Source organism: Vicugna pacos, chromosome 13 (assembly GCF_048564905.1).
Source record: "Vicugna pacos chromosome 13, VicPac4, whole genome shotgun sequence".
Taxonomy (NCBI): domain Eukaryota; kingdom Metazoa; phylum Chordata; class Mammalia; order Artiodactyla; family Camelidae; genus Vicugna; species Vicugna pacos.
In genome coordinates, this window is record NC_132999.1 from 33,930,582 (window position 1) to 33,944,038 (window position 13,457).

Consider the following 13,457-nt stretch of genomic DNA (forward strand, 5'->3'; position numbering starts at 1 on the left):
TGATGATTACTGAACTTTATTAAGATGGAATCACTGAAAATTACACAGAAGCTACTTGTCTAAGTCAAAATCCTTGAGGTTCACAAGAACTTAGTTACACAGATAAACAAATGGCAGGTTCAAGATGATAAGGAAATATTCTGATGCCCAGGTAATGAAGGCTGGGGCAAACAAATCTGCACATTTATTTCAAGTTGTTAAAGAGTTTGTGGGCCACCTAGATGGGGGAAAGAAAAGGATATCATCAACCAACAGCTTTAATGTCAGGAATTACAAGGTCCTTCATGACCTGGAACAGAACAGACTCTCTCTCATTACTCCCCTTCTCACACCCCCAACACTCCCCTTGAGCCCTAGTGAACTCACTTCTAACTGTAACTCTTTCCTACTTTATCATCTTTTACTTTTACTTTAAAACACAAGTTTACATGTTATTTCCTGCAAGATTGCTCTAAACAAACCTCCTGTCCCTCCTGTCTTCCCCACAGAAATTGTACCTCCCATATCACAGCACTTACTAATTCAACAAATATGTATAGAATATCTACTATATGCCAGATACTGTTCGAGGTGCTAAGTGAGTCACAATGGTAAAGATGACAATACTTCTGTCTCCTATGGAACTTAGAGAATAATGAGAGAAATATAGACATAAGGTAACTTCTGAGAGTGATAAATGTATGAGGAAAATAATAATGGGGGTGGGAAGGAGAGAACAACAGCTTTAAATAGGAGGGTCAGTAAAGGCTATCCTGAGGTTACACCCAAGAGATTCACCAGTTTACTGTTCTACTTCTGTCTCCTATGCTGACATACAACTCAGTGAACAAAGGGACCATGCCTGTCTCATACAGTTCTTAACTCAGTGCTTGGCTCATAAAGTATTTAAATAACATTTACCATTTTAAACATTTTAAACTATACATTTCTGTGGCATTAAGTAATTTACATTGTCCTGCAACCATCAACCTCTATTAGAGCGTTTTCATTTTCCCAAACCAAAACTCCATACCCATTAAATTTCCTATTTTCCCCTCCCTCCAACCCTGGCAACCATCATTCTTTGTCTTGATGAATTTGACTACTCTAGGTACTTCATATAAATGGAGTATTTGTCCTTTTGTGATTGGCTTATTTCACTAAGCACGTCTTCAAGGTTTATCTAGGTTGTAACGTGTCAGTTTCCTTCCATTTTAAGGCTAAATATATTCCATTTTGTGTATATACCATATTTTAATTATCCATCCACCCACCAGTGAACACTTGGGTTGCACCAACCTTTTGGCTATTGTGAATGTTGCTATGAATTTGAACATGCACACACAAATATGTTCAAGCCCGTGAACAGTCTGTTATTTTGGGTATATACCCAGAAGTGGAACTGCTAGATCATATTGTACTACATTTAATTTTTTGAGTTAAGTACTTATTTCTCTTTATTGCCAAATAATATTCCGTTATCTGGATAAATCACATTTTATTTATCCTTTTAACAGTTTTTGGACATTTTATGTTGTTTCCAATTTTGGTTATTATGATTAATGCTTCTATGGATATTTGTGCACAAGTAGAGATATTTTCATTTCTCCTGGGTACAGAACTAGGAGTAGAATTGCTGGGTCATGTTAACTCAAAGTTTAACATTTGAAGAACTGCCAGACTGTTTTCCATAGGGCTGTACCAATTCACACTCCTATCATTAGTGTATGAGACTTCTAGTTTCTCCACATCATTAACACTTGTTATTTTTTCTTATGATATGGAGAATTTTATATACATATTTTATATATAAACTTTCCCTCTTTCCACTCAAATCATGTTGAAAAAAAGAAGTATGAATAATTGTGTATATACCAGAGGATGGATAAATGAATATACATCAATGGAAAGAAATACAGTGCCTCTTAATAATATTTTATGTATGTGTTTATTATTTAATTTTTGTTTAAAAATCTGATAATGTATACAAAAAAAGTGGTTATCTCTAGGCAGTATGATTTCAGTTGGATTTTTGTTTTCACAAAAAATCCTCAATTGACACAATGTTTAAATAGGCACATATGTATGAATATGTGTGTGTGCATTTGTTTGCACTGTATATTACAGAATAAAACAAAACACCTAAATTGGGATTGTTGAAGCATAAATAATGAAAGTTGACTGAGTGGAAATCATTAACTATTTGGGGGGAAGGGGTGAGAAAAGGTTTTAGTTTTTGACCCCTTCCCCCATTTCTCCCTATCTTTTTGATTACAGACATGTTGTGGTATGAAATGGTATCTCACTGTGGTTTTGATTTGCATTTCTCTGATAGCTAATGGTGTTAAGCATTTTTTCATATGCTTATTAGCCACCCAATCAGTTTTTACACAAGCAAATATCAAACTTTGCCTACCTTATAATTTACTAAAATATCTCTTATATGTAAGAGAGTCAAACACAAGTTTACTTAAAAAAAAAATCTTTTGTACCAACTACTATGTACAAGACACACTGGAGGATATAAATTATTTTAAAGAGTAGCCTTTTGTACTTAAAAATAATTCCATTTCCCCTCAGTATAGCAGTGAAAATTGGGACATCACTTCTCTCTCTGAGCTTCAGTTTCTTATCTGTAAGATGGGGATAATACCTATCTCAGTGAAAGTGGAAGAATTAGGTAAGATTATGTATGTAAAGTGCTCAGCACTGTTGCCCCTAGAATGGAAAGACGTCAACACCAATTCTTCCCTGGCCACTATAAGCTTCAGGCTGACTTACACAGTGGTCCCTTGCATGCAAGAAGTCAAAGAGCTCCTCTGTGCAATCCTCCTCTGTCTGTGACCTGGAGGATACACGCTCATCACAGAGCTCTAGCCGCTCCCGAGCCTTTACACATTTCTCCAGCTGCTCGCATTGCTCTCTCACTGTTGTCAGGGGATCCTGAAGGAGAAACACAAAAAAACCCAAAATGGGGGTTTTAGGAAGAGACCCACAAACCATATGCTTTGATTAATACAACCACCAAACCAAGGTGCTGCCTCTGAATTACCGTGCAGAAGGCCAGCTGGCAGAGCCACACTGCCGCCAGAAATAGCAGAATGGGGTCTCCCATTCAATTCTGATGCTAAGTAGTAGGGGAAAGTTTCACATTCCTGCCTTCCAAGGTTGCCAGTATGCACTGAAAGCCTCAGTCCTATCTGCAAAACAAGGTGGTAAAGGAAACCTAGCCAAACTTTAAGTAGATGTCTAAGAGGCCTTACTTGTTAACACAGCATTTTGTTGGGTATGTAATGTCTGTGAATTTCAATTTCCCTCATCTGACAACCAGGCCTATGCACCCCAGCTGTCCAGCTAGAAAGGCAATGTTAACATGGAGAAGGATCATCTAAGGAAAGTTCCTTCTAGAATTCTTTACTAAACCACAAATAGCATATGATTGCATACCAGGCCCTCAGGATGCTACTGTGTTTCCTGATACCCTGACTGAAGAAGCCCCAAGCCCAGAAAAGACTCAGCTTCCCAGGCCCACACGCCCCAAACACTGAACAGGAAGTATTAAAGGCTTTTTCCACTCACATTCTCTGTAAGGTATCAAGAATCCTTAAAATGCCCTAAGAATTTCATGAAACTCAAACTTTCTTTTACTGAGATGGTTCCAAACCTGAGACAGCTCTTACCACTAATTCCTCCTCTTCTTCTTCCTCCTAGAAAGGAAAACAAAATTAATGTCAGCAGCAATTTTATGACACATATATTCCCAATGATACTTAAGTTGTAATCACTGAGGACAGACATTGTATTAATCACGTTTTAAATTTTTTTATTTTATGTTTCGACATTTTAGAAGCCTTGCTAATCCTGGAGACAACCCCTCTCAGGGCTGGCTAATTTCTAGAGCTGGTAAACAACTTGCCTAAGGACACACCTTTCATATGCAAACCAACCAATCCAAAACCCTTCTCACCAACCACCTTTCTCTAACTCTCCTACACTAAACCAATTATTGCCTCTGCCCTAATCATATCAGGGCTAATTACCAAACAGGGACCACCAGATAGTCCAGAGCCCACCAAAAGCATTCAATCTTAAACCTGCTAGAGCGTGCCTAACCTGCTTCATCCACTCCTTCTTCCTTCTGCTCCTGATTGGTCCAGGCACTTATCCATGTGGCCCTGGGTGGTGCTGCCTTCGCCGTTCTCTTGGGAACTATAAGTAATAAACTCTTCTTTCAAAAACAGTTGTCTCCATGTTTGTAATCTTTCTTACCTACCTGAGTAAAACAACGCCTGGGTATATTTCAACAAAGGCACACAATCTCATGTTCTTTAGCAACAAACCTAAGTGTGCACAACACTCTGAAGTTTACAAAGCACTTCAATATCTGTAATGATTTGATTAAATCATAAAGCCCCTCAAGGGGCTCCCAGTTTAGAAACATTAAACATTTTCTGATACAGATTCAAGCTATCAGAAGTTCATATGGAACATGCATAATTTAAATTATTTTATTCTAAATTCTGGTAGGTCTCAGTATTACCAGAAATAGCTAAATTTAATCCTTACATTCCAAACCAAGTTAGGAAAAAAGCTAACATTGTTTTTCTAGACTCTGAACTTGAACTGAGAATATAACAATGGCCAAACCTGAACTCTATCCAGAGCTTAACTAAAGATAGTTTAGGTCACTGCTTTTTGGCTTGCTGAACTCCTAGGACTCTAAGTAGCCTATCAATATAAGTACACCAAAGGTCCACAACTCCATTCACAAGCTTGAAAGGATGAGGCACTGCCTATTTACTTCTGATTCCAGTGCACAACCACAAGCTTGGTTTCCTTTCTTCCAAGGGGAGCAGTGTAAAAAAATTCTCCTTGGGAGCATCAGCATAGGCCTAAAGCTGGGGCATAGCAGAATCTGATCAGTAGCTCAATCTGTCAAAAGCAAAGCATTTGCCTGCCTGTGCATACACGTGTCCATATTTGGGGGAAGGGAAAGAAAAGGTATATACACAGAAAAAAAAAATAGCTCAGCAACCCCTCGTGTTTTCAAAATTTCAACACCATCTGCCTCATTCTCTAAAACAATCTTCTAAGAAGGGACCAAAGCTCACGAAAGATGGGAGTAAGGGGTAAAGGCAGGTTTACTTTTAACCCAGGCTATTTATTTTTACAATTAGAAAAGGTATCTTCTAAACATGAAGATGCTGTTTAGGATGTTTCTAGTTTTTCATTCAACAAAGTTTCTTAACCTTGCTCTTTAAGGAAATTGATACTGAAAAAAATTCTCCAAAAAACTGAAATCACATTCTACCTGAGTTAGAAACAGAAATTAGTATCCCAGAAGCGAGACCTTTATATTATTTCCCTATTAGCAATGCTATTACACTGATCACTTTACATCTTTGATGATTTTGTGTGGAAAGTATCATGGCATGTTTTGGAAAAACAAATCCAAATACAAGTCTGAATATAAAACTTCCAGTCAATGAGAAAAACCAAGGTCACACTAAAAAAGATTCCATCTCCAAGAGGTGTAAGTTCTTCATGACAAACCTTAGTTTTTCTTAATTTTAAAAGTGACTACTTATTTACTTTCTTTTTTCTCCTCTGCTGTGGTGAGCCCTACTGAACTTCCTGGTCTATTTCCAGCAGAACTTCCTGAGACTGGCTCCATTTCTTCCTGATCCTCTTTCTGAAAATAAGACTAGGAAAAATTATGGGATAAACTAGCTTCCAATTATTGTGAACCCGTAAGCCCAGAATAACTGCAAGGAAGTGACCAGAGAATAAAGAATAGATAGGAAACGTGATTGGCAACAAAAAGCCAGCTGACTTCTGTAAAACTGTGTAACGCTGTGGCTAAGTCTTGGCTCTAAAACCATGCTGCCTGGGTTCAATTCCCCGCTCCATGATTTATTAGCTGTGTGTCCTTAGACAAGATATTTAACCTCTCTGTGCCTGTTTCCTCATCAGTAAAAGTGGCAATACTACCAGTACCTAATACTTAACTCACAGACTATTGTGTGGCTTAAATGAATTAGCATGTATAAAGCACTTGGAACAGTGAGCAGCCAACAAATGATTATTATTACATCGCCATTCTCAGTGTGGGAAAGAGCTCCCTCTTTCATCACAGGATTATACTGCACAGTCTCGCATTGTCCCCAGAGACACCTCCCCTACTCGCATCCACAGAAAAAGACGACTTTTTCACAGAAACTAGCATAAGGCCAGATGTCCGGAACTCCACAGCGATATGGCAGGGACTCATGACCCAAGCTGAGGCAGCTTGCTCCCCAAACCCGTCAAATCAGAGGCTCTGATTGACTAAAAATATAGACATGTTTTTACAAAAGTTTAGTCCACACAGCATTTTCGCTCTCGCTAAACCTCCACTGCATTCAAAGAATGGGAAGCCGAGGCCCAGAGAAAGCCTAGCCATCTACTTGCCCAAGGTCACTAGACGAACTCTGGGGAAGGGTCAGGGGAACCAGCTCTCCCGACCCAATAGACTCTAGTGGGGAACCAGTACCCACAGAGCCCTGGCGTGTTTTGGCGGGCTAGGTCCTGAGCCTCAGGACAGTGAAGAGTGTCGAGCTGCTCGTCTGGCCTTACCTCATTGGGATCTCCGGACCCGGTCAACATCCTTCGCTCGTCTTCCAGCCCCATGCCCGGCTGCGGTTCTGGTCTCAACACGAGCACCAACAGCGGCACCTATACCACTTCAGGATCAAAAAGGACTTGTAAGGGTCACTCAGCGGATATCCGGCGATCTGGCCGGAAGTGCGGCAGACTCGTCGTAGTCGCGAACACACACTCGGATTGGGATGTACCACCGCCGAGAGGCAGGGGATAGGGGGTAACTGGTATTTTCACCTGGGGAAGACTTGCTAAGGACTATCCCTTTATACACGCCAGACCCTAATATGTTGACCTAGGAGTTTATTTGAAATATTGGCTTCTAAGCAACTTGGGAAGCATACATAAATATTCGATATTCCTTTAGTGCGGTTGCCATCCTTCCCCACATCACTGATAGAACCGTCCTAACTGCTGACCTTTTCAAGATGGCGTCCCGCGAGTGCCACCCTCGGGCTCGCGCACCTCCCCAAGATGGCGGCGCCCGAGGCCTGGCGCGCCCGGAGTTGCTGGTTCTGTGAGGTAGCGGCGGCAACGACCATGGAGGCCACGTCCCGGGAGGCGGCGCCAGCGAAGAGCTCGGCCTCGGGCCCCAACGCTCCCCCCGCCCTGTTCGAGCTGTGCGGGCGGGCGGTGAGCGCCCATATGGGGGTTCTGGAGAGCGGGGTGTGGGGTAAGTCGCGGGGTGAGGGGCTACCTCTGGCAACGAGCGGGGGCGGCCCAGCGGCCGGGGGGCGCGGGGGGCGAGGCCGGGAGGCCCGGGGCAAGGCCCAGCCCCGGGCACTGGAAGCCAGACAGAGGAGTCAGAGCATGAATTCCGTGAGTGACAGGACTGAGCACGGTAAAGACGGAGACCAAACCGGCAGGTGGACCCGCACCGCGGCCCGGCTTGGGGGCGCGGGGGGCGAGGCCAGGAGGCCCGGTCTGGGGTGAAGCAGGCAGGGCCCGGCCGACAGAGGCAGGACTGACGGGCCCGGCCGTGGGCACCGAAGTGACAGTCGGGCTAGACCGGGCTGGGGAGTTATGGATGTCGAATGGACAGCCAGGGATGGCTCTGCTGCTTGGGGGCGGGGGTCGAGGTTGGGAGGCCCGGCCTGAGGCCAGGAGGCCAGGCCTGGGGCCACCTAACCTGATGGACGGCGCGGGGCCTCCGGTGTCTTCCTGACGGAGGTGGGGACCGAGACTCCGGGGGGCGAGAGTAGCCGGTAGACTGGAGAGCGAGGGGATGGGGCTCCGAGAGAGGCCGAAAAGCTCGGGGCTCCGAGGCCTGTCTGACGGCCCGAGGCTGAAGGGAGCGAACTGACGGCCGGGGCCTCGGGTACCAAACTGATTGAGCGAGGGACTGACGGGCAGGGCACTGAGCGCCGGAGGCCGCTCGGATTGGCCGGAGCTGCGAGGAAGGGCCCGAGAGCGGGTAAAGGGAGGCCCGGAGCGAGTCAGCAATCGACGGAGGCTCGAATGACCCACAGGCGGGAAGGGCCACGGAGGCCTCAGGCGGGGTGACTGCCCGGGGATCCCGAATTGGGAGGGGGCGCGGTGCCGCTTGGAGGCCTGGGCACGAGTGGAGTGAAAGGAGGCCTCGGGCCTGAGAGCGGCGCGGACCGCCAGGCCCGGAGTCGGTTGAGGGCGCCCAGGCCGAACACCAGAGGCGGGCGGCCCGGAGCGCTGAGATGAGGGCCGGGGAGGGCAAGCCGACTAGCCCGGCCGGGGTCTGGGAGTACGGCGGCGGGGCGGGCCGAGTAACGGGGAGGGAGGCCTTCAGCGGACGGGTACGAGGAGGCCGGGCCATGGGGTGGTACCGCCGGTGGCAGCCGGGCAGCTGAGGTGGATTTCTGTTCGGCGACGTGGGCATCAATAGTGAGAATGAAAGAGGGGGAAATGAGGGCTGGGATGGGGGTCGGGGGTAGGCCTGCTCGCACAGGGGCCAAGACAGGCCTTGGGCCTGACAGACTGCTGGTGTGAGGGGGTGGGGCCCGGAGGCCTGGGCTGAAGTTGGGTGAGGAGATCGCAGGCCCGGCCAGGGCCCGGGGAAGGGGGAGGGGTGTAGGAGCGGAGGCCCGGGGGCCTTGGGGGTGGGGGGCCTAGAGAAGGCCTCAAGAGTGGTGATGGTGTCTTTGCCAAGAGAAAGGCCCGGGTAAGGTCAGGAGTGAGGGCTGAAGGTCCTGGCATGGGGGTTTTGGGTTACAGCGTGAGGAGGCCGATGTGGAGAAAAGGCCTTGGAGTTTGAGGGGTTGGGCCTCCAGGAATAAGCCCCACGGCTGTGGAGTGGTTAAAAAGGTCCAGGGATATAGGAAGGCCCTTGATGAGGTAGGATGGGGCACCGATTCTGTAAAGGCCCAAGTGTCTTGTGTGGTGAGGGAAGTTCTCAGGCCTGGTGGGGGCAGGGGATTGTGGAAGCCCTGTATCAACAGCTGAGAAGAGCAGGATCAGGCTGACGCATGGGGAATGGGAGAAAAGTCTGAGTGGATCTGGTTTTGTCAGCCTGGAGCTTCTGGGATGCTAAACCTGGCTAGGAGGGAAGAGGACTGGGGTGGAGGCCCCAAGTTAGGAAGGGGAGGCATTAAAGGTGTGGGCTAGAAAGAAGCGAGGAAGAGCCTGGCTTAAGAAGAATGGAGAAAGGAAGAGAGGAGTTTCTGGATAATAAGGGATGAGAACCCCTGTGGCTGTGAGAGGGGATAGCTAACAAAGGGGAACATATTGGAGGGAAAGAGGAGGAAGAGCTCCTATGGGCCTAGCCCAGGTAGACAGTCACACAGAAAAAGCTGAATCAAGTTAGGCCTCTTAGAAGGGCCCAGTAAGAGGCCTCTAAGCAGTGCTATTTTGGAGGAAGGTCTCAGTGTGGGCTAACAGCCAGGAAAGGCTTCCTGGAGGTAGTGGACTAGCATTGCTTTGTGTAAAGAGAAAGGAGGGGAGAGTGAGTAGAGACAGCAGGAAAGGATACAATGAGGAAACTTAAGTAGAATAGGTATGTTATACCGTGAATGCCAGGATATGGAGCTTGGAGTTTATCTTGAGTGCAGTAGAGAGACTACATTAGTATAATAGCATAGGGAATTAATGCTTTTTTTTCCAGCAGGTACATTGAATACTTACTATGGACAAAGAATGTACTGGGTTCTTGGATGTCAAGATTCAGTTATTCCACAAGTAAAGATAAAAGGAGATCCTGGAATGTAAAATTTGAAATTTTGAGAGTTTCCTTAGATGTGATATACTCCAAGATCTTCAGACTTGTTCTTGGCAGGACAGAGATGATATTGACAGGATAAGAAGGATAAGAATAGTAATAGCTAACATTTAGTGAAATTATGGCGAGGCATGGTTTTAAAAAGATTATAAGCATGATCTCCTTTCATTTTCACAGCAATATTATGAGGTAGTTATTATTATCTCCATTTTTAAACTGAGGAAGTTGAGGCTCAAAGATATTAACTTGCCCATGAATTCACAATTAACTAAGTGGTACAATCAATATTTCACCCAGTTTTGTCCAGCTCTAGAGACTAAACCACTTAGCCACAATATGGTAATGCCTCTCATATCTAGGGAAGTCAGCAACAACAGATTTTGTTTTTAAGATATATTCAATTTAGAGTATAGAGCCTAATTATTTCTATTCTTCATAGGAAAGTACTAGTTTAGGATATGGTGGGGGCTGAAAGGATGGAAGTGGCCAATCTGGAAGAGTGGAAAGGGGATTCGGAAAAGGCTTAAAGGACATATGATAAGTGAAAGATGAATAGCTGATACGCTGAAAGTGACAAGGACAGTCCTGGTGGAGAGAACAAAGGCACAGAGGCAGAAAGCAGGGGTTACATGTCAGGTAAATGAAACAAGTAGTTTAGTATGGCTGAAGTGTAAGAGGCACAGTAGGGAGCTGAAGAAGTTAGTATGGCCCAGATTATGAAGGACTTTATCATGCATATTTTGTAGGACCTTTTAAATGTGGAGTGGTTCATTATATGTGGGCAGAAGTGAACTACCAACTCCTACATAAGCCTATCAGCTTGCTCTGTGGGATTATTCACCCTTGAAGATATATGTGTGCCCCTGAAATTCCAGCTGCCAACAAAGTGGATGAAGATAAGTGGACCAGAGTTTGAATTAGACTTAGGTTAGCTTCTCCAGGTTCCATTTGTCAAATGAGAAGTCTGCCTTTCTGTTTTCCTTTCCAATAGGATAAATAATGCTTGCAACCCTGGGAGAAAAAAAGTAAATTTTGTGTTTGGTTTTGTAGCCCTCCCAGGCCCAATACTTCAAAGCATCTTACCTCTGCTCAATATATATTACTTGGAGAGGATTGAGGAAACTGCCCTCAAGAAAGGTGAGTGTCTTTCTGTCTCTTTTTCAGTCAGTGATTGTAAGCCAAGGCACCATGATGTTCTTCAGGTAAATATTACACCTGATACCTGCATAGAACTTCATGTTTTTCAAAAAGTACCCTCCCACTTACTATCCTATCCCTCAGTGTCCTATAAGACACAAAACAAATGTGTAAACCCTATTATACTAATAAAAGTGAGACCACAGGCACATCACAACTAATAGCAAAGCCAGATAGAACCCAGGTCTTTTCAGTTTTGGTTTTCTACTTTATCAAGCTGCCTCCCAAATCCCTCGTTGGACAACTCTATTCACAGCTAACGTTTGTCTTACTAACCTTCATGTTCCAAACACTGTCCTAGGCACTTTACCTGGAGAAACTCACTTAATATTTTCAACAACTCAGTGAAATAGCTACATTTTACTACATTTTATAGATAAGGAAACTGAGGTGCAGGAAAATTAAGTAACTTGCTCAAGGTCACACAGCCAGAGTATGGTTTGCTGATATTTAAACCCAGGCAGTCTGTCTTTAGAGCTGGTGGTCTTTACCACTCTGCGATATTGCTCCTGTGAACCTATAAAAGGACGTTAAAAGGCTAATGCACTTCACTCATTATGACCATGTAGCAGCCAAGTAAATGTGATATTTCTCTCTATAGGCCTCTCCACTCAGGCCATCTGGCGCCGACTATGGGATGAGCTGATGAAGACAAGGCCTTCCAGTTTAGAAGTAAGTTAAGACACCATGTAGAATTCTGGCCTGACCTTGCACAGTGAAATCAGGAATAGCACACAGAGTGGGCACCAGTAAAGTGCAGGGACAGGGATGGAATGAATTTGGGAAGAGGGCTCTGATGGCCTGTTACAAAGTTCTTTCCCATTTGACATTTGTCACTGACTAACTTGTTCACCATGTTTGCAGGTGACACAAAACAGGGAAAGGTAGTGATCACAATGGATGGCAGAACCTAGATTCAGATCTTGACAGGGCTGGAGCAGTGGTCAAACCTAACAAGATGAAATTTAACAGAATAAACCAACTCTTCACCTGAGTCTAAAAAATTCCAATTGCATGACCTCAGAGTAGTGGGTGGAGGGGTCTGGCTTAGCAGCAACTTGTATAAAAAAGATTAAGGGGGTTTAGTCGACAACGTGCCGAAGCCATTCATATAATGACTGTATTCTGAGCTGTGTGAACTAATGTAACTATGATGTAGACTGAAGGACAAGAGGGATGATAGACCTGCCTGGCTCTGCAGTGGTCAGGCTCTCCCAGGAGTACGGAGAAAGAAGTCAAAGCCACATCACGTGAGTCACATTTGGAAGACTGGAGATGTTTTTCCTGAAAAAGAGAAGACATGGGGAACATGAACTGTCTTGAAATATTTGAATGGTTGTCACATGAAAGGGGGATTAACAGACTTGTTCTGGTTGAAAGCTAAAGGATGATAAATTTTTGCTAAACTAAATGTAGAAATTTTAAACTCTGAGCTTATTGGTGATGAAACAAGCTAAGTCCCAGAGGTAATAAGCTTCCCTGTCACTAATTGTTTAATAGTTAAGAGTCTGGATAACTACCTAACATGAGAGTATTGTGGAAGAAATTTAGCATTGTAAGAGATGCTGGACAAGATGACTTTTAGGGCTCCTTTTAGCCCTAAGAGTCTATTATTCATTGGTTCACTCACTGGAGCTCTCATTTAAGTAGAGTTCCTTTTGTTGCTCCTAATGAGGTGACAGGACAGATTGAGTTCAATAAACATTTACTAAAACTTACCACATCTTATGCTAAGTATTAGAAGTACAGACACAGTCCCTAATCTTGAGGAACTGCCAGTTTAGTGGGGAAATCTGCAAAGAAATACATCATGTATGGCAGAGTAAGTGGTATGATAGAGTGTAGCAAGGAGGCTGAGGGAGAAGGGGCAATAAAGTCTTTCTTAGGAAGTAGTATTTGAATTGGGCTTTATAAGTTAATGAGGCCAAATGACAAGAGAATAGCTCTTATCAGGAATTGGAGATTTAATTTGGGGGGATACACTAGATTCAGTAACACTCAGCTCCATATCTTTCAGCTTTTCCACTTCCAGATCTAGGTGCAACCCCTGGAGTTCAGTGTAATGACGTTGAGGCCCAACAAAATTCTCAGGCATTATATGTGGGAGTTAGGCCTTAGGAGGAGGAGAAGTCACAGAATGTTAGAAAACAGCAGCAGCTTCCTTCAACCTTTAAAGAAATATAAGATTCACTTTGTCACAGTGTCTCCCAAGCAGTATAGTTGACTAGCAGGTGATGGAGATTATAATGTCTTCCTCTCGGAGAAAGCTCTTTTTCCAACATTATCTCAAGCTTCCTGGAAAGGAATATCTATTCATTATCTTGTTAACTTGTCTCAGAGCATTTCAGAATATTTAGGAAGCCATAGGCTTGGTGGCCTAATAGTCACCTACAAAGAGGTCCTGATATGGATATAAAGCATATCCATTCCAGAGGGTGTCTTCTTCCATTTCCCA

At 44.5% G+C, this 13,457-nt stretch overlaps 2 protein-coding genes across 3 annotated transcripts in view; one reads left to right on the top strand and one right to left on the bottom strand.

The window, feature by feature from the left end:
- Positions 1-7,055, bottom strand: UQCRH (ubiquinol-cytochrome c reductase hinge protein). Of its 2 annotated transcripts, XM_006200435.2 has the most exons (4): positions 6,595-7,055; positions 3,660-3,686; positions 2,761-2,922; positions 1-217 (listed from the first exon to the last, which is right to left on the bottom strand). In XM_006200435.2, exons 1-4 carry the CDS (start codon positions 6,646-6,648, stop codon positions 185-187), a joined length of 276 nt encoding a protein of 91 aa, XP_006200497.1. In that variant the 5' UTR covers positions 6,649-7,055; the 3' UTR covers positions 1-184. The 2 variants fall into 2 exon arrangements, with proteins under 2 accessions (XP_006200497.1, XP_072830620.1); XM_072974519.1 differs by lacking the exons at positions 3,660-3,686; positions 6,595-7,055 and adding an exon at positions 3,032-3,184.
- The window catches only part of LRRC41 (leucine rich repeat containing 41), a 17,441-nt gene continuing 11,023 nt past the window's right edge, over positions 7,040-13,457 (top strand). The window contains exons 1-3 of the mRNA XM_006200437.4: positions 7,040-7,291; positions 10,856-10,942; positions 11,604-11,674. Of these exons, the coding sequence (XP_006200499.1) occupies positions 7,093-7,291; positions 10,856-10,942; positions 11,604-11,674 (357 nt within the window). The 5' untranslated portion in view covers positions 7,040-7,092. The remainder of the gene's footprint in view (positions 7,292-10,855; positions 10,943-11,603; positions 11,675-13,457) is intronic.